The sequence below is a fragment of the Erythrolamprus reginae genome, chromosome Z, assembly GCF_031021105.1.
Source record: "Erythrolamprus reginae isolate rEryReg1 chromosome Z, rEryReg1.hap1, whole genome shotgun sequence".
NCBI lineage: Eukaryota > Metazoa > Chordata > Lepidosauria > Squamata > Dipsadidae > Erythrolamprus > Erythrolamprus reginae.
Window position 1 is genome coordinate 137,848,389 of NC_091963.1, and position 23,981 is coordinate 137,872,369.

Here is a 23,981-nt window from a genome sequence, read left to right on the forward strand (position 1 = left end):
ATAATGGGAATAAACTTCTGTGCAGTTTAGCAAAACCCGGCCCTCGATTCTCTCCCACTTCCACCTTCCTTATCAAGCACCCCTGCACATTTTATTTATTTTATTTATTTATTTGTCCAATATACAATGAGGGTTTTAGTGGGTATATATCAATATACACAGAGTAAAATACATGATGAAGGTTATAGAGGAGATACTCATAGTAAAATATATCTAAGAAATAATAGAAAAGAAGATATAGGAATAGAATATATCAATGAAAGAATAGAAGAAGAGATATAGGAATAGAGGAAAGGTATAGCAGATATAGGAGAGCAATAGGACAGGGGATGGAAGGTACTCTAGTGCACTTGTACTCACCCCTTACTGACCTCTTAGGAATCTGGATAGGTCAACCGTAGATAATCTAAGGGTAAAGTGTTGGGGGTTTGGGGATGACACTATGGAGTCCGGTAATGAGTTCCACGCTTCGACAACTCGGTTACTGAAGTCATATTTTTTACAGTTAAGTTTGGAGCGGTTAATATTAAGTTTAAATCTGTTGTGTGCTCTTGTGTTGTTGTGGTTGAAGCTGAAGTAGTCACCAACAGGCAGGACATTCCAGCATATGATCTTGTGGGCAATACTTAGATCTTGTTTAAGGCGTCTTAGTTCTAAACTTTCTAGGCCCAGGATTGAAAGTCTAGTCTCATAGGGTATCCTCAGTAAACAATTGTAACTGCGAAGTATTTCAACAGCTTTGACTAATCCTAGTCACAAACTGCATTAACCACCATGCTCTGGAAGGGAAGGAAGGAGCAATAAAACAGGTGTTTCCTCCCTAAAATAGCGCTGGCTTGGGGTTATATAGAACAGGAAGCAGGGGAGAGCACGAATTGTTCAGTGGGAACTCCTGGCAACACTGTCCATAAACGACACAATACAACTTTGTAACCCTGAATGACAACATGGTACAATTCTAGGCTGCTATTCTGGAGAGTATGTAGCAATTAGCGCTTGTTCCGAGAGAGATCAACAATTGGGCCCCAGAATGCGCAAACTTCGCTCTTCTCTTACTTTCCTTTTATGTTATGTCTTCTGATATCTTTACATGTAATCCTTAGGATCGCAACTGAAGCCCGAAATTTCTGTTGCTAAGTGAGACATTTGTTAAGCGAGTTTTGCTCCATTTTACGATCTTTCTTGCCAGAGTTGTTAAGTGAATCACTGCAGTTGTAAAGTTAGAAACTCGGTGGTTAAGTGAACCTGACTTCCCCAATCAACTTTGCTCTTGAGAAGATCACAAAAGGGAATCACGTGATCCTGGGATATGGCAACGCATGAGTCCCAGCGACCGGTCAGGTGTCAGAGTCAACCTTCTCCAGGTCCCGTCAACTAGACCAGTGTTTTTCAACCAGTGTGCCGCGAGATATGGTCAGGTGTGCCGCGAAGCTCAGAGAGAAAGAAAGCAAGAGAGAGAGAGAAAGAAAGCAAGAGAGAGAGAAAACAAGAAAAAGAAAGAGAGAGCAAGAGAGAGAAAGAAAGCAAGAGAGAGAGAGAAAGAGAGGGAGGGAAGGAGAGAGAGAGAAAGACATAGAGGGAGGTAGGGAGGGAGGGAGAGTGAGAGCAAAAAAGAGAGGAAGGAAGGAAGAGAAAGAAAGAGGGATGGAGAGAGAGAGAGAGAAAGAGGAAGGAAGGGAGAGAAAGAGGGAGGGAGAAAGAAATAGAGTGAAGGGTAGGAAGAGAGAGAGAGAGAATTTTTTTGTCCAAACTTTTTTAGCAATCCCCCCCCCCCCCCGCTCAATGTGCCCCAGGGTTTCGTAAATGTAAAAAAATGTGCCGCGGCTCAAAAAAGGTTGAAAATCACTGAACTAGACAATGTCGCTTGGCAGGGCCTAGGGGAAGAGCCTTCTATGTGGGGGGCCCGGCCCTCTGGAATCAGCTCCCAGAGATTCACATTGCTCCCACCCTCCTCACCTTCCGCAAGAGTCTTAAGACTCGTTTATGCCACTAGGCTTGGAGTGATTAGATCTTAGCCCCCTGGCTGACAAATGTTATGTATGACTGTTGTTTGAATGGGTGCAATAGATTTTTTAAACGAAATTTGGGATTTTAGATTAGCTTATCTAGTTTTAATTAATTTTATTTATCTATTGCATTTCACTGTTTCCTTTTACATGTTGTAAGCCGCCCTGAGTCCTCGGAGAGGGGCGACATATAAATCCAATAAATAAATAAATAAACTGTCGTAAATAGTTGCCAGGAATTAAAATTTCAATCTTGTGACCGGAGGTTGCTGTAATGGTCGTAAGTATAAAAAATGGTCATAAGTGCCATTGTAGCTTTGAATTGAACTGATGTAAGTCGAGGACTACCTGTATATTAAAGGGAGGACTACATATTATTTACGCTGCTCAGGCTAAGAAGTATGGTGTAAATATTGGACATAAAGAAAAAAGCAACCCTGTTTTAATCAAACTATCTTTTTGTCTCTCCTAGCGCCTGCTTTAAATCCTTTTTTTACAACACCACCTGCATTCACCTGATACCCCAGGATACTTCAGGAAAGAAATGTAGGGCAACTTTTAAAACTCAGTGTGGTGTAATGGTATGTGGGAGAGGCCTTGGGAGAGAATGGGTGGAGGGACGCTGGCAGATAAGCAATCAGATAAGGAGTGGTACAGCTAGCAGCAAGATAGTGGACAAGGAAGAAGGAAACACAATCTGAAGTTAGTTGGGGGAAAGATCAGAAGCAACATGAGAAAATATTATTTTACTGAAAGAGTAGTAGATCCTTGGAACAAACTTCCAGCAGACGTGGTAGATAAATCCACAGTAACTGAATTTAAACATGCCTGGGATAAACATGTATCCATCCTAAGATAAAATACAGAAAATAATATAAGGGCAGACTAGATGGACCATGAGGTCTTTTTCTGCCGTCAGACTTCTATGTTTCTAATAGTTATTAGAGTTTTTAAGGTTTTTTAGCTGTATTAATTGGATTCTTCAGATATGTATATTGTACATTGTTTTGATATGTTGTGAGCCGCCCTGAGTCCTCGGAGAGGGGCGTCATACAAATCCAATAAATAAATAAATAATAAATTTAGGTTGCTACGTAGGAAATTGGTTGAGTGACTTGTTTCCCATTATACCACACTCCTTGCCAGATTTGTTAAGCGAACCCCTGCAGTTGTTTGTCACATGATTCTTAAGCGAATCCGGCTTCCCAGTTGACTTTGATCGCGGGACTCCACCACCACTTGTTGGTTATGACCTTTAAAGCCCTTCATGGCATTGGACCAGAATATCTCCGAGACCGCCTCCTGCCGCACGAATCCCAGCGACCGATTAGGTCCCACAGAGTGGGCCTTTTCTGGGTCCCGTCAACTCAACCCGGATAAGACGGAGTGGCTGTGGGTTTTGCCTCCCAAGGACAATCCCATCTGTCCGTCCATTACCCTGGGGGGGGAATTATTGACCCCCTCAGAGAGGGTCCGCAACTTGGGCGTCCTCCTCGATCCACAGCTCACATTAGAAAAACATCTCTCAGCTGTGGCGAGGGGGGCGTTTGCCCAGGTTCGCCTGGTGCACAAGTTGCGGCCCTATCTGGACCGGGACTCATTGCTCACAGTCACTCATGCCCTCATCACCTCGAGGTTCGACTACTGTAATGCTCTCTACATGGGGCTACCTTTGAAAAGTGTTCGGAAACTTCAGATCGTGCAAAATGCAGCTGCGAGAGCAGTCATGGGCTTACCTAGGTATGCCCATGTTTCACCATCACTCCGCAGTCTGCATTGGCTGCCGATCAGTTTCCGGTCACAATTCAAAGTGTTGGTTATGACCTTTAAAGCCCTTCATGGCATTGGACCAGAATATCTCCGAGACCGCCTTCTGCCACACGAATCCCAGCGACCAGTTAGGTCCCACAGAGTGGGCCTTCTCCGGGTCCCGTCAACTAAACAATGTCGGTTGGCAGGCCCCAGGGGAAGAGCCTTCTCTGTGGCAGCACCGGCCCTCTGGAACCAACTCCCCCCGGAGATTAGAACTGCCCCTACTCTTCCTGCCTTCCGTAAACTCCTTAAAACCCACCTTTGCCGTCAGGCATGAGGGAACTGAAACATCTTCCCCTGGGCATGTTTAATTTATATATGGTATGCTTGTGTCTATGTCTGTTAGTATATGGGGTCTTTTTAAATCTTTAAAATTTAAAATTTAGATTATTTATGATTTGTTTCCACGTGTTGTGAGCCGCCCCGAGTCTTCGGAGAGGGGCGGCATACAAATCTAAGTAATAAATAAATAAATAAATAAATAAATAAATAAATAAATAAATAAATAAATAAATAAATAAATAAATAAAATTAAATAAATTAAATAAATTAAATAAATTAATTAAATAAATTAAATAAATAACTAAATAACTAAACTAAACTAAACTAAACTAAACTAAACTAAACTAAACTAAACAATGTCGGTTGGCGGGCCCCAGGGGAAGAGCCTTCTCTGTGGCGGCCCCGACTCTCTGGAACCAACTCCCCCCCAGAGATTAGAACTGCCCCTACCCTCCTTGCCTTTCATAAACTCCTTAAAACCCACCTTTGTCGTCAGGCATGGGGGAACTGAGACATCTCCCCTGGGCCTATACAATTTATGCATGGTATGCTTGTATGTATGTCTGTTTAATAATGGGTTTTTAAAAATATTTTAAATTGTAAATTTATTAGATTTGTTATAAATTGTTTTTTATTGTGTTGTGAGCCGCCCCGAGTCTACGGAGAGGGGCGGCATACAAATCTAATAAACATAAACATAAACACTTTCCGGGAGGACACTATGAACCAGTTGTCAAGTATCCAAATGCAAATCACACGACCGTGAGATGCTTCATTAGTAAGTGTGAAAAATAATCTCACGCCTCCTTTTTCTCCAGGGCCATTAAGACTTCGAGCGATCAGTAAATGAACCGCTGTTAAGTCAAGGGTTCCCTGTAAATGATTAGAATCCGCTCCTCTGATTGCGTGATTGTGATTCCTATCTGGCTAATCCCATGAGATTCACATCAGTTTGGCGGTTTGTGTTGCAACAACATTGTTGCCAGATGCTTGGCAGACAACAGAGTCCTTTGAGCATTAGAAGCCTGAAATTCTTCTCATTGGAAAAGAGAAGATTACTTGCAAGATTGATATATGGTACATTGCTCAACAGTAGTAACTGTGAGAGGGATCTTGGAGTCCTAGTACACAACCATTTAAATATAAGCCAGCAGTGTGAAGCAGCTGCCAAAAAAAGCCAACATAGTTCTAGGTTGCATTAACAGAGGGACGGAATCAAGATCAGTAAAGCCAAATCAGCATGGCTTTACTGAAGGCAAATCATGTCAGACTAATCTCATTGATTTCTTTGACTATGTCACAAAGGTGTTGGATGAAAGTGGTGCCGTGGATATTGCCTATCTGGACTTCAGCAAAGCCTCTGATATGGTTCCACATAAAGAACTGATAGATATGTTAGTGAAGATTGGACTTAATCCCTGGATAGTTCAGTGGATTTGCAGCTGGCTGAAGCATAGACATCAGAGGGTTGTTGTTAATGGCGAGTATTCTGAGCAGAGAAAGGTTACAAGCGGTGTGCCACAAGGATCTGTTCTGGGTCCTATTCTTTTTCATATGTTTGTGAGTGACATAGGGGAAGGTTTGGTAGGGAAGGTTTGCCTATTTGACGATGACTCTAAAGTGTGAAATAGGGTTGACATTCCTGGAGGCATCTGTAATATGGTAAATGATTTAGCTTTACTAGATAAATGGTCAAAGCAATGGAAACTGCAGTTTAATGTTTCCAAATGTAAAATAATGCAATTGGGGAAAAGGAATCCTCAATCTGAGTATTGTATTGGCAGTTCTGTGTTAGCAAAAACTTCAGAAGAAAAGGATTTAGGGGTAGGGATTTCTGACAGTCTCAAAATGGGTGAGCAGTGTGGTTGGGCGGTAGGAAAAGCAAGTAGGATGCTTGGCTGCATAGCTAGAGGTATAACAAGCAGGAAGAGGGAGATTGTGATCGCACTATATAGAGCGCTGGTGAGACCACATTTGGAATACTGTGTTCAGTTCTGGAGACCTCACCTACAAAAAGATATTGACAAAATTGAACGGGTCCAAAGACGGGCTACAAGAATGGTGGAAGGTCTTAAGCATAAAACGTATCAGGAAAGACTTAATGAACTCAATCTGTATAGTCTGGAGGACAGAAGGAAAAGGGGGGACATGATCGAAACATTTAAATATGTCAAAGGGTTCAATAAGGTTCAGGAGGGAACACAATCTGAAATTAGTTGGGGGAAAGATCAAAAGCAACATGAGAAAATATTATTTTACTCAAAGAGTAGTAGATCCTTGGAACAAACTTCCAGCAGACGTGGTTGGTAAATCCACAGTAACTGAATTTAAACATGCCTGGGATAAACATATATCCATCCTAAGATAAAAGTACAGGAAATAGTATAAGGGCAGACTAGATGGACCATGAGGTCTTTTTCTGCCGTCAGTCTTCTATGTTTCTATGTTTCTAAGATCATGTAAAGTGTTAATACCACTGCATTCAGTTTTGGTTGCCAAGATGCAAAAATGATGTTGAGGCTCTAGAAAGAGTACAGAGAAGAGCAACCAAGATGATTAGGGGACTGGAGGCTAAAACATATGAAGAAGGATTGCAGGAATTGAGTATATCTAGTTTAATGAAACGAAGGACCAGGGGAGATAGTAGTGTTCCAAAATCTCAGGGTTTGCCACATTGAAGAGGGAGTCAACCTATTCTCCAAAGCACCTGAGAGTAGAACAAGAAGCAACAGGTAGAAACTAAAAAAGGAGAGAAGCAACTTAGAACTAAGGAAAATTTTCTGGACAATTATAACAATTAATTAGTGGAATAGCTTGCCTCCAGAAGTTGTGAATGCTCCAACATTATAAGTTTTTAAGATGTTGAATAACTATTTGTCTGAACTAGTCTAGGATGTCCTGCCTAAGCAGGAGGTTGGACTAGAAGACTTCCAAGGTCCCTTCCAACTCTGTTGTTGTTGTTGTCAATTATTATTGTTGCTGTTGTTGTTAGGATTTAGGGGTAGTGATTTTTGGCAATCTCAAAACGGGTAAACAGTACAGTCAGGCGATAGAGAAAGCAAGTAGAATGCTTGGCTGCATAGTTAGAGGTATAACAAGCAGGGAGAGGGAGATTGTGATCCCGCTATATAGAGTGCTGGTGAGACCACATTTGGAATACTGTGTTCAGTTCTGGAGACCTCACCTACAAAAAGATATGGATAAAATTGAACAGGTCCAAAGATAGGCAACAAAAATTGTGGAAGATCTTAAGCATAAAACTTATCAGGAAAGACTTCATGAACTCAATCTGTATACAGTAGTCCCTCGCTATACCGCGCTTCACCTACTGCGGCTTCACTTCATCGCGGGTTTCTGAGGAAGTCAATCGGCAGATTTAAACAGCCCGCCGAACTCGATCGGCAGGTTTTTCCAAAAAATTTTTTTAAAAAAATCTAAAATTGTAAATACTGTATTTAAATACTGTATCTAAAATAAATACTGTGTGGGAAGGGTTTATAAACACTTAAAACAATGAAAACTTACTAAACAATTACAATATAAATACTTAAATAAGTACTATCAGTCTATAAATTCCCCATCGCGGATTTCACCTATCGCGGCCAGGTCTGGAACGTAACACCAGCTGAGGGACTACTGTAGTCTGGAGGACAGAAGGGAAAGGGGGGTATATGATTGAAACATTTAAATATGTTAAAGGGTTAAATAAAGTTCAGGAGAAAAGCAATCACAATCTCCCTCTTCCTGCTTGTTATACCTCTAGCTATGCAGCCAAGCATTCTACTTGCTTTCCCTACCACCTGACTGCACTGTTCACCCATTTTGAAACTGTCAGAAATCACTACCCCTAAATCCTTCTCTTCTGAAGTTTTTGCTATACTCAGATTGAGGATTCCTTTTGCCCAGATGCATTATTTTACATTTGGAAACATTAAACTGCAGTTTCCATTGCTTTGACCACTTATCTAGTAAAGCTAAATCATTTGCCATATTGCAGACGCCTCCAGGAATATCAACCCTTTTGCACACTTTAGAGTCATCGGCAAATAGACAAATCTTCCCTATCAAACCTTCCCCTTTGAAAAACTAGAAAGTTCAGTTCCCACGAGAAAAAGCATCTTTGGGATAATCATGACCTGGGTGACTGAGAATCTCCATAGACATTCAGACAACATTGTTCAAGCCAATGCGATCCTGTGCTGAATTTGTACAATGTGCAAAAAAACAGTAGCAGTAGTAGCAGTAGTAGTAGTAATAGTGGCAGATGTACAGGAGTATTGGCTTGTAAATCCTGTCGCTACTGGTTTGCTCTCTCTCACTTGCACGCACATTCACATTCATGCGCAATACTTCTGCGCATGCACACAAGTGTCCCAGGTGGTGGGCAGAGCATCCCAGGGGAGTGGGTGGGTGGAGCCTCCCACCGCCTCTGCTACTGATTTGCCAAACCAGGAGCAATCCACCACTGATGCACAGGAAATCCTCAACTTGCAACAGTTCATTTAGTGACAGTTCAAAGTTACAGTAGCACTGAAAACAACAAAAACTACTGGTGGCCGTTTTTCAAGACCATTCCAACACCCCCTGACCATGTGATTAAAATTCATAGGTTGGGCAACTGACTCATGTATACAGTGATCCCCCGCTCGTTGCGAGGGTTCCGTTCCAGGACCCCCCGCAACGAGCGGGTTTTCGCGAAGTAGCGCTGCGGAAGTAAAAACACCATCTGCGCATGTGCAGATGGTGTTTTTACTCCCACAGCGCTAGCGAGGAGCCGAAGATTGGGGGCGGCGCGGCTGTTTGCCGCCGGCATGGAGGGCTTCCTAGCAGCCCCCCAAACCCGGGTTGGGGGTCCGGGGGGCGCTGGTTCTCAGCGCTTTTGAGCTGAGTCCGGGAGCGAATTCGCTCCCGGACTCAGCTCGAAAGCGCCGAGACAAGCCGTTCCTTGCCGCTTGCTATCGGCGCTTTTGAGCTGAGTCCGGGAGCGAATTCGCTCCCGGACTCAGCTCGAAAGCGCCGAGACAAGCCGTTCCTTGCCGCTTGCTATCGGCGCTTTTGAGCTGAGTCCGGGAGCGAATTCGCTCCCGGACTCAGCTCGAAAGCGCCGAGACAAGCCGTTCCTTGCCGCTTGCTATCGGCGCTTTTGAGCTGAGTCCGGGAGCGAATTCGCTCCCGGACTCAGCTCGAAAGCGCCGAGACAAGCCGTTCCTTGCCGCTTGCTATCGGCGCTTTTGAGCTGAGTCCGGGAGCGAATTCGCTCCCGGACTCAGCTCGAAAGCGCCGAGACAAGCCGTTCCTTGCCGCTTGCTATCGGCGCTTTTGAGCTGAGTCCGGGAGCGAATTCGCTCCCGGACTCAGCTCGAAAGCGCCGAGACAAGCCGTTCCTTGCCGCTTGCTATCGGCGCTTTCGAGCTGAGTCCGGGAGCGAATTCGCTTCCGGACTCAGCTCAAAAGCGGCGAGAATGAACGGCGTGGGCGGGCGAAGGGCGGGCGGCAGCGAGGAGTTTGCGTGGGCGGTGGGGAAACTCCTCGCTGACGCCAGCAAGAGGGGGAAGACTCAGGGAAGCCGCCCAGCAGCTGATCTCCCGGTTGCCATCTACGCATGCGTGCCCCGGGCACGCATGCGTAGATGGTATTTTGACTTCCGGATTGAAAAATAGCGAAGTACCCTGTTCGCAATGGTTGGGGACGCAATAAACGGGGGATCACTGTAAATATATGAGTCAGTTGCCAAACCTCTGAATGACTGATATATTGATATATGAGTCAGTTTTATATATATATTTTGCAGTATCCTGGAGTCACTAAATGGGATCCCCTTTTGTGACTCTCTGACAAGCAAAGTCAGTGGGGAAGCTAGATTCACTTAACAACCCTGCCACTACATTAACAACTGAAGTGATTCACTTAACAACTTTGGCAAGAAAAAACTTTGTTTCACTTAGCAACTTTGGTGGGGCCTACGGGAAGAGCCTTCTCTGTGGGGGGCCCGACCCTCTGGAATCAGCTCCCCCAAGAGATTCGCACTGCCCCCACCCCCTTGCCTTTTGTAAGAACCTGAAAACTTATTTATGCCACCAGGCTTGGGGTCATTAGACTCCAGCCTCTGGCCATTGAATGTTTACTATGTTTGGTTGTATTGAATGAATGGTTTTGATATTTAACTAATTATCTATATCAATTGGATCCAATTGCAATTTGTGTATTGTTTTATTGACATGTTGTGAGCCGCCCTGAGTCCATGGAGATGGGCGGCATACAAATCTAATCCAATCCAATCCAATCCAATCCAATAAACTAAATTAAACTAAATTAAACTAAATTAAACTAAATTAAAAATAAAATAAAATAAAATAAAATAAAATAAAATAAAATAAAATAAAATAAAATAAAATAAAATAAAATATAAAATAAAATAAAATAAAATAAAATAAAATAAAATAAAATAAAATAAAATAAAATAAAATAAAATAAACAAAATAAAATAATAAAAAAATAAATAAAATAAAATATAAAATAAAATAAAATAAATAAATAATAAAGGCAAAAATTCACTTGACAAATGTCTCACTTAACAACAGAAATGTCGGCCTCAATTGCGGTCCTAAGCCAAAGACTGCTTGTAGTAATAATAGTCGTAATTGCTAGTCTTGCAGGTGGCTCAAGACTGATAAGTTTTCATGGCAAAAAATGAGATCGGCCCCATTGGTGTTTAACAGAAAGAAAATCCTTGTGGGGTTTTGAGGTGTCAAAGTGGGTCACAGCCGGGGAAACAGGAAGACGTAAAACAAAACAAAACAAAAATTTCCCTGGAATTTATGGAGATTGATCAGGTCCAGAAAATAATTCACTCTTCCTCTTCCATTGCGTAGACCGGAAACCTTTGACACCCTCCCAGGAAATCCTGCCGTGACAACATGCCAAGAACCCAGATCTCAGGGTTTTTCCATGGCTGTTCCTGAAAACAGGTCTCTTTCACGGCTCTGTTTCGTTTTCCGACCACCAGCCTTCTAGCCCCTGAGTTCAGAAAGGGCCTTGCACGTGTATCTTTTTCTCCAGATGGCCAGAAGGTTCACTTCCACACTTTATTTACTTCTTGGGTTCTGGGATTTTTTAAAAAAACACAGTCCTGGTAGCCCTCAAGCCAAGCTTAATTCTTAGATACACCCAGTAATGGGCTGCCAAAAATTTTACCGCCATACTGTGGGCGTGGCTTATTTTGTCGATGTGTTCTTGATGGTCATGTGACCGGGTAGAAGTGGCTTTCCAGTCATGTGACCAGGTGGGAGTAGCTTGACAATCATGTGACCGGGGAATGTCTTAAAGATCATGTGATTGGGCGGAAGTGGCATACCAACCAAGCTAAGTTTTCAAATAGACGCTTGGGCTCTTTTTCAGTTGGTTAAGTCACGTTATTTGAATAGCCACCAAAAGGACAAATGATAGACAGCATTATTTGTTGTGGAGCACAGTAACATTTTAAGGTTTTGTACTGAATCCACAAGGTTCAGTATGATTACAGATATTAGGCAAATAGCTCAATTTTCTTTAATTGCTTCAAAAGTTCAGTTCTAGATAATGATTAAAATGATTAAAGCATTTATGGGTAAAAACATAGTATTTAATTATTTCCTATTTTAAAAGTAATTAAGGATCATACTAAGGTACTAGAGAAGGAAGGACAATAAAAAAACTATTACGTATTCAATAAATGGTGCATAAACTTACTACCCTCATTACGTCGTTGCTCCCCCCCATGGGGGCAGCAGCCTGTCACTGGTTGGGGGTCACCACAACATGAGGAACTGTGTTAAAGGGTTGCGGCATTAGGAAGGCTGAGAACCACTGAGGTGTAAAAAGTTAAGAGGCTGGAAATTTCCAGTTGGATCTTGATCAAGAACCCTGGCAAAAATAGCATTAAAATATTCTATATCTCCGTAAAACATGAATAATCAAGAATGGTAGCAGTTGTCCATGGTTTCCAATTTATGGCAATCTTTGCTTACATAATTTAGTCGTTTAAAATAGCCTAGGAATGTTTTCTGATAATGGCCGGTTAAATTAGACTTTTTCCATCTTCAGATCCTTCCTGGCATGGACTTGTTCACCTCAGCTTACTTAGTTAGAATCTGCTAGCCAAGCTATGAGAACATGCAATCTGCTTGAACAATGGAATATGAAACGGTCCATCTTTAAGAATAACCTCACACCTCTTTTTTTCTTGTCCCTGGCGAGTTTATTCCCCGAATTGCCTTCATTTTCTCTTTTCAATGACCTGCAATGAACCCTTCAATGACAGCTGGATTTATAGTGAAACCTAAATAAGTCATTACTTTCTGGAAATGCTTCAAGTGCTCCTCCCAACTGGCCCTACTAGCTGTTATGTCCACAACAGTTCATACCATCTTCCATAGTCTAGTAGAACCTAGAGGTTTCAGAAGTATTTAGGTGAAGAAATATTATTAATCTGTTTTAAATCAAAAACTACCTGTACTCCAGGGGCTAGCTGTCTGGTTGTAAGTAACATCTCTCTGAGGATTGGTGGGTGGGTGGGTGGATGAAGGATGGGTAGATGATAGATGGAGGAAGGCAGGGATGATAGGTAGGTAGGTGAGTAGGTAGGTGGATGGATGGATAGATGGATAGATGAGAGTGAAAGAGATATGACTGGATAAATAGATTGATAGCTGGAGGGTACCTGGCTGGATAGACAGACAAACAGATGAGAGAGAGAGAGATGTAGGCAGATAAATAGATACATACAGATAGAGAGACAGATAGACAGACAGACAGAGAAAGACACATTGATAGACAAGTCTTCACTTATTTATAATTCTTTTTATGATTTGGGCTGTTTCTATAGAACCGGTAGTGGGAATTCCCTCACCCCTTTCATCAACTCAGCGGCTATGCCAGCTGGACACGCCCCGAAACCAGCTCTCTTGGTTTTTGCTTCTGTGCATGTACAGAAGCTGAATTTTTAGTACTGCGCATGAGCATGCCTGTATCCAAAGCATGTGCACACACCATGCAGCGTGTCAGGAAGCAAACTGGCAGCGAGGTAAACCAGAACCCACCCTTGACCTCTAGGCCTCATTTCTCCCACTTGTAAAAGAACAACTCAGAAGAACTAAATCTTACAGAAAGGAGCCTCGGTGGCGCAGTGGTTGACTCAGCTTTCCATCCTTCTAAGGTCGGTAAAATGAGGACCCAGATTGTTGGGGGCAATAGACTAACTCTATGCAAACTGCTTAGAGAGGGCTGTAAAGGGCTGTGAAGCGTTATATATATTTGATTCATGGATGCCAAGTGTATCAATGGTTATTGAAACGGGTGTCCAAGTGCCACCTCTATGTTAGTTGAGGCAGGCAGGGTTCCCTTGAGTACCATTTGTTGGGGGTCAAGGGAAAGAGAGGGTTTTGCCTTCTCTTTCCAATCAAGATCCCCATGGTCAATTGTTGGGCCACTGCGTGACACAAAATGCTGGATTTGATGGGCTTTGGCCTGATTCAGCCTGGCTCTTCTTACGTTCTTATATAAGTCTAAATGCTACTGCTATTGCTATTTGGAGTGCATCTGTCCTAAGCTTTATAGTTATATCCTGCTGTAGAGAACCACAAGAAATAAGGCAGTACAGTAATGAGATTTCCAAAGATGTATCATTTTAGCCTGGCTCAGTTTGGTTCTAACATCATTCATGGACCTAAAAGAGGGGAGGGAAGGTAAAATCTTTATTACAGCTGATCTTATTTATTTATTTATTTTTATTTTATTTATTTATTTTGTTCAATACAAATTGAAAGTTAAGGAGAATAAAAACGTGTAGTAGTAAATATCAGGGAAGGGATAGAAGAAAAGATGAGAATAGAATACATCAATGAAGAGTAGAGGAAGGATATATGGATGGGAGAAAAGATATATAAAATATAGGAGAGACAATTGGACAGGTGACGGAAGGCACACTAGTGCACTTATGCTCGCCCCTTACTGACCTCTAAGGAATCTGGAGAAGTTAACCGTGGAAAGTCTATGGGAAAAATGTTGGGGGTTTGCAGTGTTCCCTCTAATTTTTTTGGGGGGTGGGCAGAAAAGTATAGTGTCTGAGTGGCAGTCCCTTCGGGACTGGGCGGCACAGAAATAATAAATAAAAAAATAAAAAAATAAAAAAACAAACAAATTAAAAACCCACCCTGTTTTGCCTCAGAGAATTTCAAAATAAAATACTGTACTGTGTGTCTATAACAGTGAGCTCATAATAGGGCAACTCTATCAATATCAAAATGCCACTTAAATAGTTGAGCTAGTTTCAAACTAGATTTTGATTTTCTTTCTCTCTTCCTTACTCCCATTCTTTTTCTTTTCCTTCCTCTCTTTTTTCTATCCGTTTCTTTCTCTTCCTCTCTTCCTCTCTCTCTCCTTCCCTCTCACTCTTTCCCTCTCGGCTTCTGGGCAGGTTTGGAAAACTCTGAGTTGATGATGATTTTTAAGTGAGCGATTGCTCACTGCTCAGCTTAGAGGGAACTATGGGTTTGGGGGTTGACACCACGGAGTCTGGTAATGAGTTCCACGCTTCAACAACTCGATTGCTAAAGTCATATTTTTTACAGTCAAGTTTGGAGCAGTTGATATTAAGTTTGAACCTGTTGCGTGCTCTTGTGTTATTGCGGTTGAAGCTGAAGTAGTTGTTGACAGGCAGGATGTTGCAGCATATGATCTTGTGGGCAATACGTACTTAGATCATGTTTCAGGCGTCTTCATAGCAAAATTCTGGCTAGAGTCAGTTTCCTGACCTGGCCTACCTCGAAGGGCTGCAGTTGCTTTCTTTCCAAGCATGTCTGAACTTTGATTCACCCCCCAATTAAACCATCACACCAAAGACTGAAGCCCAGTGGTATGAGCTTCAACTTTCAGTTATCGAGAAGTATGTCACATACGAAGCATCTTTCACCAGCCAAAGGAAATGACACACAGTAGGATGCATGATCGGCATTCACAAACCTTTGGGCCAGGGAATTTTGGCAACTTTAAGCCTGGAGGACCAACTCCCAGAAATTCTCCAGGCTTAAAGTTGGCAAGCTTTTGGACTCCTTCTTTGGGCCTGCATCTACTGCGTGTATTTATAACTGTTTGCAGTTATACAACTGCATACATAGAACTGTTTGCAGAGAAAGAAATGGTATCTAATGACGGAATATTATAGTGTAGAGTTTAAATTAAAGGCTACAGCATTGAATGTTGATTCAAAAGACCTCAGTGGCTTTCCTGTGCTGCAATTTCTTTATTCGGCTATTTTGTTTAATGGAGTTTAATGGGCTTCGCTTCCTAGAATCAAAGTTAAATACATTTTTCAGGCTGAGCAGGGCTTGCCTTGGACAAAGACCAAGCTGGTTTGCAGCAAAATCAGAAGAGGAAAGAGTCCAAATGTGAGTTCACGCCATCTCATCCAAAGCCAATCCTATGGGGCATTGATGCTGGCAGTATCCTTACAGGAAAATTGTCCATATTTTCCCTTCTTCCTGTTTATCATCTCTCTGCAGAGTTGCTAGCTACTGAAGACTGTTTGCATTTTGCCAAGAAAAAGGAAGTTTGGTGAAGGATGCAGGCCAGGCGTGTGTCTGACGGTAAACTAGAACCATCTGTTGTTTAGCTCTGACTCTTCTCTGCTTCTTCGCTCGTACGCACATTTTATATATTTGTGGGTGGCTTGGCTTCATGTTTTCTTCGATCACAAAGGTCCTAAGGAGGTCAGAACACTTCCTTGCGTGACTCTCAAGTACAGCAAGGTACTTCGTTGCATTACTGAACCCTCTTAGGATACTATAGAATAGTATCTCATCTCAGGATATCATTGTGCTTTTAAACAGCTGGGCAGCAGCTGGGAGGTTGCCAAAGGGCAGTTCAGTGATGAAAATAAATCATATTAGTTGGCAGTCTTCATGGAAGACACGTCTCCAAGGTTGGATGACATCCCAAACTTCCATGAAGACTGGAGTTTTTCCATCTTCAATCCACCTTAAGAATAAACCCAATGTTGGTTCTTTATTATTATTATTATTACCATTACTATTATTATTTTATTCACAAGAAACAGTAATACACAGCAAATGAGATTGATATAGTGGATTTCGTATTACAATATCACAAGTTGAACACTTCCCAAGCGTCTAGGACTGTGCGATGTATTTTCGTATGATGTGTGAAGATCCAAGCACGGTGGCCTTTTGCGACTGACAGATCGTGATTTTGTCAATGTTTATTGTTTTCAAATGCTGGCTGAGGTCTTTTGGCACAGCACCCAATGTGCCGATTACTACTGGGACTACCTGTACTATTATTATTATCATTATATTATTACTATTATTATTATTATTATTATTATTATTATTATTATTAGTGTTGGTAATGACCTTTAAAGTCCTACATGGCACTGGGCCAGAATACATCCGGAACTGCCTTCTACCGCACGAATCCCAGCGGCCGATAAGGTCCCACAGAGTTGGCCTTCTCTGGGTCCCGTCGACCAAACAAGGTCGTTTGGCGGGCCCCAAGGGAAGAGCCTTCTCTGTGGCGGCCCTGGCCCTCTGGAACCAACTCCCTCCAGTGATTAGAACGGCCCCCACCCTCCTTGTCTTTCGCAAACTACTTAAGACCCATCTTTGTCGCCAGGCATGGGGGAGTTAAGTTATTCTTTCCCCCTAGGCCATTACAAGTTATGCATGGTATGTTTGTGTGTATGTTTGGTTTTTTATAATAAGCGTTTTTTAGTTGTTTTTATTAATTGGATTGTTCATGTTGTTTTACTACTGTTGTTAGCCGCCCCGAGTCTGCGAGAGGGGCGGCATACAAATCCAATAAATAATAAAAATTATTATTATTATTATTATTATTATTATTATTATTATTATTATTCACAAATCAAAATCAAATAGATTAGTTATAAGCATGTATATTCTGAATAGGACATACATAGCCATTGTAAGAATTTTAAAATAGTGATTGGTTTCTAAGAAAGTACAACCAGATACTTCTCAGGTCTCACAACTGTGAATGTGATGGGGAGAGAAACGGAGGGAGGGAGGGAGGGAGGGAGAGAAAGAGAGAGAGAGAGAGAGAGAGAGATCCTCTTCTTCTCACTTTGTTCTCCTACAAGTAGTGTTTACAACCACCAACTTGAAGGTAACACTGAGAGCTGAAGACCAACAACCTTCAACAAATATTATTATTATTATTATTACTATTATTTATTAGATTTGTATGCCGCCCCTTTCCACAGACTCGGGGCGGCTCACAACATAATAAAACAATTAATAACAAATCTAATAATTAACAATTTAAAAATTTAAGTAGTTAAGAAAACCCCATTTTTAAGCAGACATACCTACAAACATACCATACATAAATTATATAGGCCCGAGGGAGATATCTCAATTCCCCCATGCCTGACGACAAAGGTAGGTTTTGAGGAGTTTACGAAAGGCAAGGAGGGTAGGGGCAGTTCTAAACTTTGGGGGGAGCTGGTTCCAGAGAGTCAGGGCCGCCACAGAGAAGGCTCTTCCCCTGGGGCCCGCCAACCGACATTGTTTAGTTGATGGGACCCGGAGAAGGCCGACTCTGTGAGACCTAATCAGTCACTGGGATTCGTGCAGCAGAAGGCGGTCTCGGAGATATCCCTCATTAATTTATCTTTGAACCAGAATAGAGCTGAAGGGACTTTAGAGATCTTCTAATCCTGCTCAAGCAGGAGTCCCTATAGCATTTCAGACAGGTTCCAGAGCCCAGAAGGGAAAAAAAGAAGAAAAATCAAACTTTTTCTACCGGTTCTTCGTACTTGACCAAAAATTTTCTACCGGTTCTGCATAACTGACTGTACCCGTAGGAGCCAATCACTGAATATATTAACTTGAAGCTGGTCCCACTGGAACAAGTAGAGCAATGTTCACTGAGGAGTAAAATAAGTCCCTTGTTCAAGTAAGCTAACGGGCTTAGTTTACCGCAACAATCTTTCCAAGGTTAACCATTTTCTTTTAAAATATGCCCCAACGTGCAAATTTCAGCTGTGCCAAAGTAATTCAAAGGTCAGGCATTGAGAGAGAAAAAATGAATTATTGGCTGCCAGTATGCATTTTTATGTCTACGAGCTACAAATCATATATATAGACTTTACTCGTAAGCTTATTTTTGAAGAGACTGCTTGAAGAGAAATTTTAAAAAATGAAACCAGCTGCCTTTTTCTTTTTTAAAGGATCTTTGTATCTGAAGATGCTGGCCTCATTTAAAGAACAGCATCTCATCCAAAAACCTAAAGTAAATTAGAATTGTTTGGGTTGATATCCTGTTTTCCCCAAAATAAGACATCCAATGATAATAAGCCCAACTGGGCTTTTGAGAGCATGGCAATAAGGCCAAGCGCTTATTTTCAGATTCAAAAAAATATAAGACAGGGTCTTATTTTGGGGAAAACATGGTAGAATGTAAGACATACATTCATCACCAAAAGTGGTGGGGAAAATATTTAATTTTTTTCAGTTATATAAAAGCTTACAATTTAACTTAAGGCTCTGTAAGAGAATCTGGCAGAATAAGATAGAATAACAACTTCTCAAGGACTAGATTGCCTTTTTAAAGCAAATCCTATTTTAATGGCTATATTTTTATAGCTTTTAAAGGTCTTTTTAAAGCCAGATAGGTTTAGTGCTGAGTTTTTTTATTAAGTTTTTTTTTTTAATTGAGGGTTGTTTTAATGTTTTTCCTTTCGTACTCTGCCCTGGGCTTTTTCTGAAGACCAAATGATATAAATATAAAACTAATGATGATAATAAGTAGGGAAAGAAGAGAGAATGACTTAAAACACATTCTCCTCACTGCCAAGCAATGACAAGTAATATTAAACCAACAATTTGGGGTACTGTACAAAGTTTTCCAAGGATCCAGATTTTGGCACAAATGTCTTATGAATTCACAAACTTCATTTGCTACCTAAAATCATTAGAAATGAAGAATCTAAATAAATCACCCACAAAATATATATTTTTAAAAAAGTTGCCTCCCCTTTAATGCTGTTATTCCAATGGTATTATCACACCTATGCCAGAAATATTGGAACACGGAAACCCTTTTGTATTGGACTGTGGTCAGCAGAAAGGATCCTAGATACAATTATTATAGAAGATCAAGAATATCAAGATCACGTGAAGTGTTAATACCACTTTATAAGGCCTTGGCAAGGCCACACTTGGAATACTGCACTCAGTTTTGGTTGCCACAATGCAAAAAGGATGTTGAGACTCTTTAAAAAGTGCAGAGAAGAACGACAAAGACGATTAGGAGACTGGAGGCTAAAACATATGAAGAATGGTTGCAGGAACTGGGCATGGCTAGTTTAATGAAAAGAAGGACCAGGGAAGACATGATAGCAGTGTCCCAGTATCTCAAGGGTTGCCACAAAGAAGAAGGAGTCAGGCTGTTCTCCAAAGCACCTGAGGGTAGAACAAGAAGCAATGGGTGGAAACTTAATAAGGAGAGAAGTAACTTAGAACTAAGGATAAATGTCCTGACATTAAGAACGATTGATCAGTGGAACAGCTTGTGAATGCCCCAACACTAGAACTTTTTAAGTAGAGGTTGGATAACCATCTGTCTGAAGTAATGTAGGGTTTCCTGCCTAAACAGGATTGGACTAGAACAGGGGTCCCCAACCACCGGGCCGCGGACCAGTACCGGGCCACGGGGCATGTTGCACCAGTCCGTGGAGTCAGCAGCTGCCGGCCCTCATGCCACCACCCCCTCCCTCCAGCGCTTCGCCTCCCGCCGGGCAAGAGGCCTTGGGAGGAAGGTTCTGCCGGCCACAGGACGATGGATGGGACAGAGGGGCGGGAAGGACCGAGAGGCTCAAGCCTCTTTTGGCTTCTGCCGCGGGGCGCTTTTGCGTTTTTGGCTGGGGGGAGGCAGGAGGGCCAGCCTGACCCCCTCTCTCCAGCGCTTAGCTCCCGCTGGGCAAGAGGGCTTGGGAGGCAGGTTCTGCCAGCCACAGGACGATGGCGGGAAAGAGGGGCGGGGAGGACCAGCACCCCCATGCTTAATCCCGCCCCCAACCGAGTCTTCGGAGAGGGGCGGCATACAAATCTAAGTAATAAATAAATAAATAAACCACGCCCCTTTCCGCCCCCACTGGGCCATAGAAAAATTGTCTTGCTGAAACTGGTCCCTGGTGGAAAAAACGTTGGGGACCACTGGACTAGAAGACTCCAAGGTGCTTCCAACTCTGTTGTTGTAATTTTGATGATTATTCAATAGTGTCATTGATACAATGAAGACAGTGGAAGGCAGGGAGGTGTGGTGTGCTATGGTCCATGGGATCACAAAAGGTCAGAACTGTCTTAGCATCTGAACAAACAAACAAATTGCTCTGAACAAAGAACATGGAGAAATAATAAGTGCAGCTTGGGTCCCAAACTCAGAAAGAATAATTTCTCCATGATCTCTCCGGCTCGGTCGGAGATGCACATGAACAATCCTTCAGAGAAAGGAAGATATCTCAGAAACGCCATGATGATTTCATGCCAGTGAGCATGTACCAATGACCAGGTTCTTGCACTTTCCTTTAGCATAGGGGGGAAAAAGGGGCTGACTCACCTCTGTCCAAGCTGTGCATACTTTGATCCAGGTGCAAATCGAAGACTCGTATTTCGGCAAGCTGGGGCTCTTGTTCCAGAAGCATTTCAACCAGACGTTTTCCCAGGAAACCACAGCCTCCTGTCACCAGGTAGATCTGGTTTTTGCTAGTCATCCTCATCTGTGCTGGAAAGGGAGAACCGAAGACCACACTTAAATTGGGACTACAAGAAGTCAGAATGAGTGGAAGTAGGCACTACTTACCAGAGCTTACAAAACTTTTGCCAGACCCATCCTCGAATACAGCTCATCTGTTTGGAACCCATATCGCATCTCAGACATCAACACCCTTGAAAATGTCCAAAGATACTTCACCAGAAGAGCCCTTCACTCCTCCACTCAAAATAGAATACCCTATGAGACTAGACTTTCAATCCTGGGCCTAGAAAGTTTAGAACTAAGACGCCTTAAACAAGATCTAAGTATTTCCCACAAGATCATATGCTGCAACGTCCTGCCTGTCGGCGACTACTTCAGCTTCAACCACAACAACACAAGAGCACACAACAGATTTAAACTTAATATTAACCGCTCCAAACTTGACTGTAAAAAATATGACTTCAGTAACCGAGTTGTCGAAGCGTGGAACTCATTACCGGACTCCATAGTGTCATCCCCAAACCCCCAACACTTTACCCTTAGATTATCTACGATTGACCTATCCAGATTCCTAAGTGGCCAGTAAGGGGCAAGTACAAGTGCACTAGAGTGCCTTCCGTCCCCTGTCCTATTGCTCTCCTATATCTCCTATACCTTTCTTCTATTCCTATATCTCTTCTTCTATTCTTTCATTGATATATTCTATTCCTATATCTTCTTTTCTATTATTTCTTAGATATATTTTACTATGAGTATCTCCTCTATAACCTTCATCATGTATTTTACTATGTGATATATACCCACTAAAACCCTCATTGTGTATTGGACAAAATAAATAAATAAATAAATAAAAGCCAACAAAAGCAGGAATAGTAGATTCCCTAGGCAGAGATTAAGAACATGAGCTCAAGAGTAATCGTAAGAATCATATGTTGTCACATGTGGGGGAAAAGGAAAGATCCTGTGACAATAATCCAAACGGAAAGGTGGGGGTAGGAGTAAAATAAAATGAACCGCTGGAATGCATCTGTTATTTCCCACCATTTCTACGAAATGCAGTGACTTTCCAAGGTGACATTTTCCAAGTAGAAAGGCAGTGAACCAACAGTCACAGATCATCGCTGCCTTTCATGGAATTGCTCCTAGCGATTGTTGGCATCATTGCTGTGTACCAGAAGGACAATAACTCTCCTACTTGCCCAAGTTCTCAAATGTTGAGCATTTTTTCTAAGTTGTTTGTCTTGGAACTTCTGGATGTAGGCTACAGCAGGGAGGGGGGAATGGGTTTGAATCAGTTCTTAGCCCATAGTTTCAATGGGAGAAACTGTGACCATCCTCGAGCGAACCAAGTTCCAAAATGCTAAGGAATTTCTAGAAGCCTAGCACTAGCTATCAGTACACAGATACAATCTGAAATTAGTTGGGGGAAAGATCAAAAGCAACGTGAGAAAATATTATTTTACTGAAAGTGTAGTAGATGCTTGGAACAAACTTCCAGCAGACGTGGTTGGTAAATCCACAGTAACTGAATTTAAAAATGCCTGGGATAAACATATATCCATCCTAAGATAAAATACAGGAAATAGTATAAGGGCAGACTAGATGGACCATGAGGTCTTTTTCTGCCGTCAGTCTTCTATGTTTCTGTTTCTATATGAATAATACCTATAGACTGTGCAAAAGAGACAACCAACAAGCCAAAAAAAAGGAACAAAAAGGCCAAAACATCTCTCCAGAAGCAATCAGCACCCAGATGAGCATAGATTAACACTAAGATTAACATTGTTTGTTTGTTTGTTTGTTTGTTTGTTTGTTTGTTTGTTTGTTTGTTTGTTTGTTTGTTTGTTTGTTTGTTTGTTTATTCATTCATTCATTCATTCATTTATTAGATTTGTATGCCGCCCCTCTCTGGAGACTTGGAGCGGCTTACAACAACAATACATAGTACAAATCTAATGGTTTAAAAAAAAACCAGTTTAAAACCCTTATTATAAAAATTAGTCGTGCATCCCAAACAAACCATACATAAAATGAAACGGCCAGGGGGAATCAATTTCCCCATGCATGACGGCAGAGGTGGGTTTTTAGGAGTTTGCGAAAGGCAAGGAGGGTGGGGGCAGTTCTGATCTCCAGAGGAAGTTGGTTCCAGAGGGCCGGGGCCGCCACAGAGAAGGCTCTTCCCCATTATTTCATCGACAGGACCCAGAGAAAGCCAATTCTATGGGACCTAATCGGCCACTGGGATTCGTGTGGCAATCAAATAAAGAGATCCAATAAAAAAACTGCCAAACAAGTTAACAATAAATAACCTAATGAAAGACTATCTAAGACCATCCCAGGGCAAACCACTTAAACATAAACTAAGAGCAAACCCCAGCATTGATGATGTTACCTAGTTTGGGTAATGAAATATCTGCAAAAAACCCAACCAAGCTCAGAGAGAACTGAGAACTCAATGAATCAACCCTAATTGCAGGATGTGTGTGCTTCTCTAATTACTATTGGAATCCAAGGCATTATTATCAAACTGCCCAAGGAGCTGCTGATACAGTTCTACAGAGGAATCATTGAGTCTGTCATCTGCACCTCTATAATTGTCTGGTTTGTTTCTGCAACCCAACAAGACAGACAGACTTCAGAGGAGAATCAGAACTGCAGAAAAAAAAATTGTTGCCAACCTGCCTTTCATTGAGGACCTGTATACTGAGTCAAAAAGAGGGGGTGAAAATATTTACTGATCCCTTGCATCTTGTACATAAACTGTTTCAACTCCTACTCTCAAAATGACACTATAGAGCGCTGCACACCAAGGCAACTTGACACAAGAACAGTTTTTTCCCAAACGCCATCACTCTGCTAAACAAATAATTCCCTCAATACTGTCAAACTACTCACTAAGGCTGCATTACTATTGCTATTAGCCTACCCATCAGTTCTATCGCCCATCTCCTCCCACTTATGACTGTATGACTGTAACTTGTTGCTTGTATCCAGGGGTGGGCTGCTGCGGATGGGGGCAACACAGGGGTAGCAAAAATGGAGCTCCAATCCAGGTCACCCAATTTGCACTGAAAGTTGTTGAAATAAAATTCAGGGCATCCTACATAAGCC

The 23,981-nt window shown here is 42.0% G+C and overlaps 1 protein-coding gene across 4 annotated transcripts in view; it reads right to left on the reverse strand.

Annotated features, from left to right (window-relative positions):
- The window catches only part of HSD3B7 (hydroxy-delta-5-steroid dehydrogenase, 3 beta- and steroid delta-isomerase 7), a 91,721-nt gene that overhangs the window by 25,853 nt on the left and 41,887 nt on the right, over positions 1 to 23,981 (reverse strand). For all 4 annotated transcript variants that reach the window (XM_070726797.1, XM_070726795.1, XM_070726796.1 and 1 more), the window contains one exon: positions 20,733 to 20,897. In XM_070726797.1, the coding sequence (XP_070582898.1) occupies positions 20,733 to 20,892 (160 nt within the window). In that variant the 5' untranslated portion in view covers positions 20,893 to 20,897. The remainder of the gene's footprint in view (positions 1 to 20,732; positions 20,898 to 23,981) is intronic.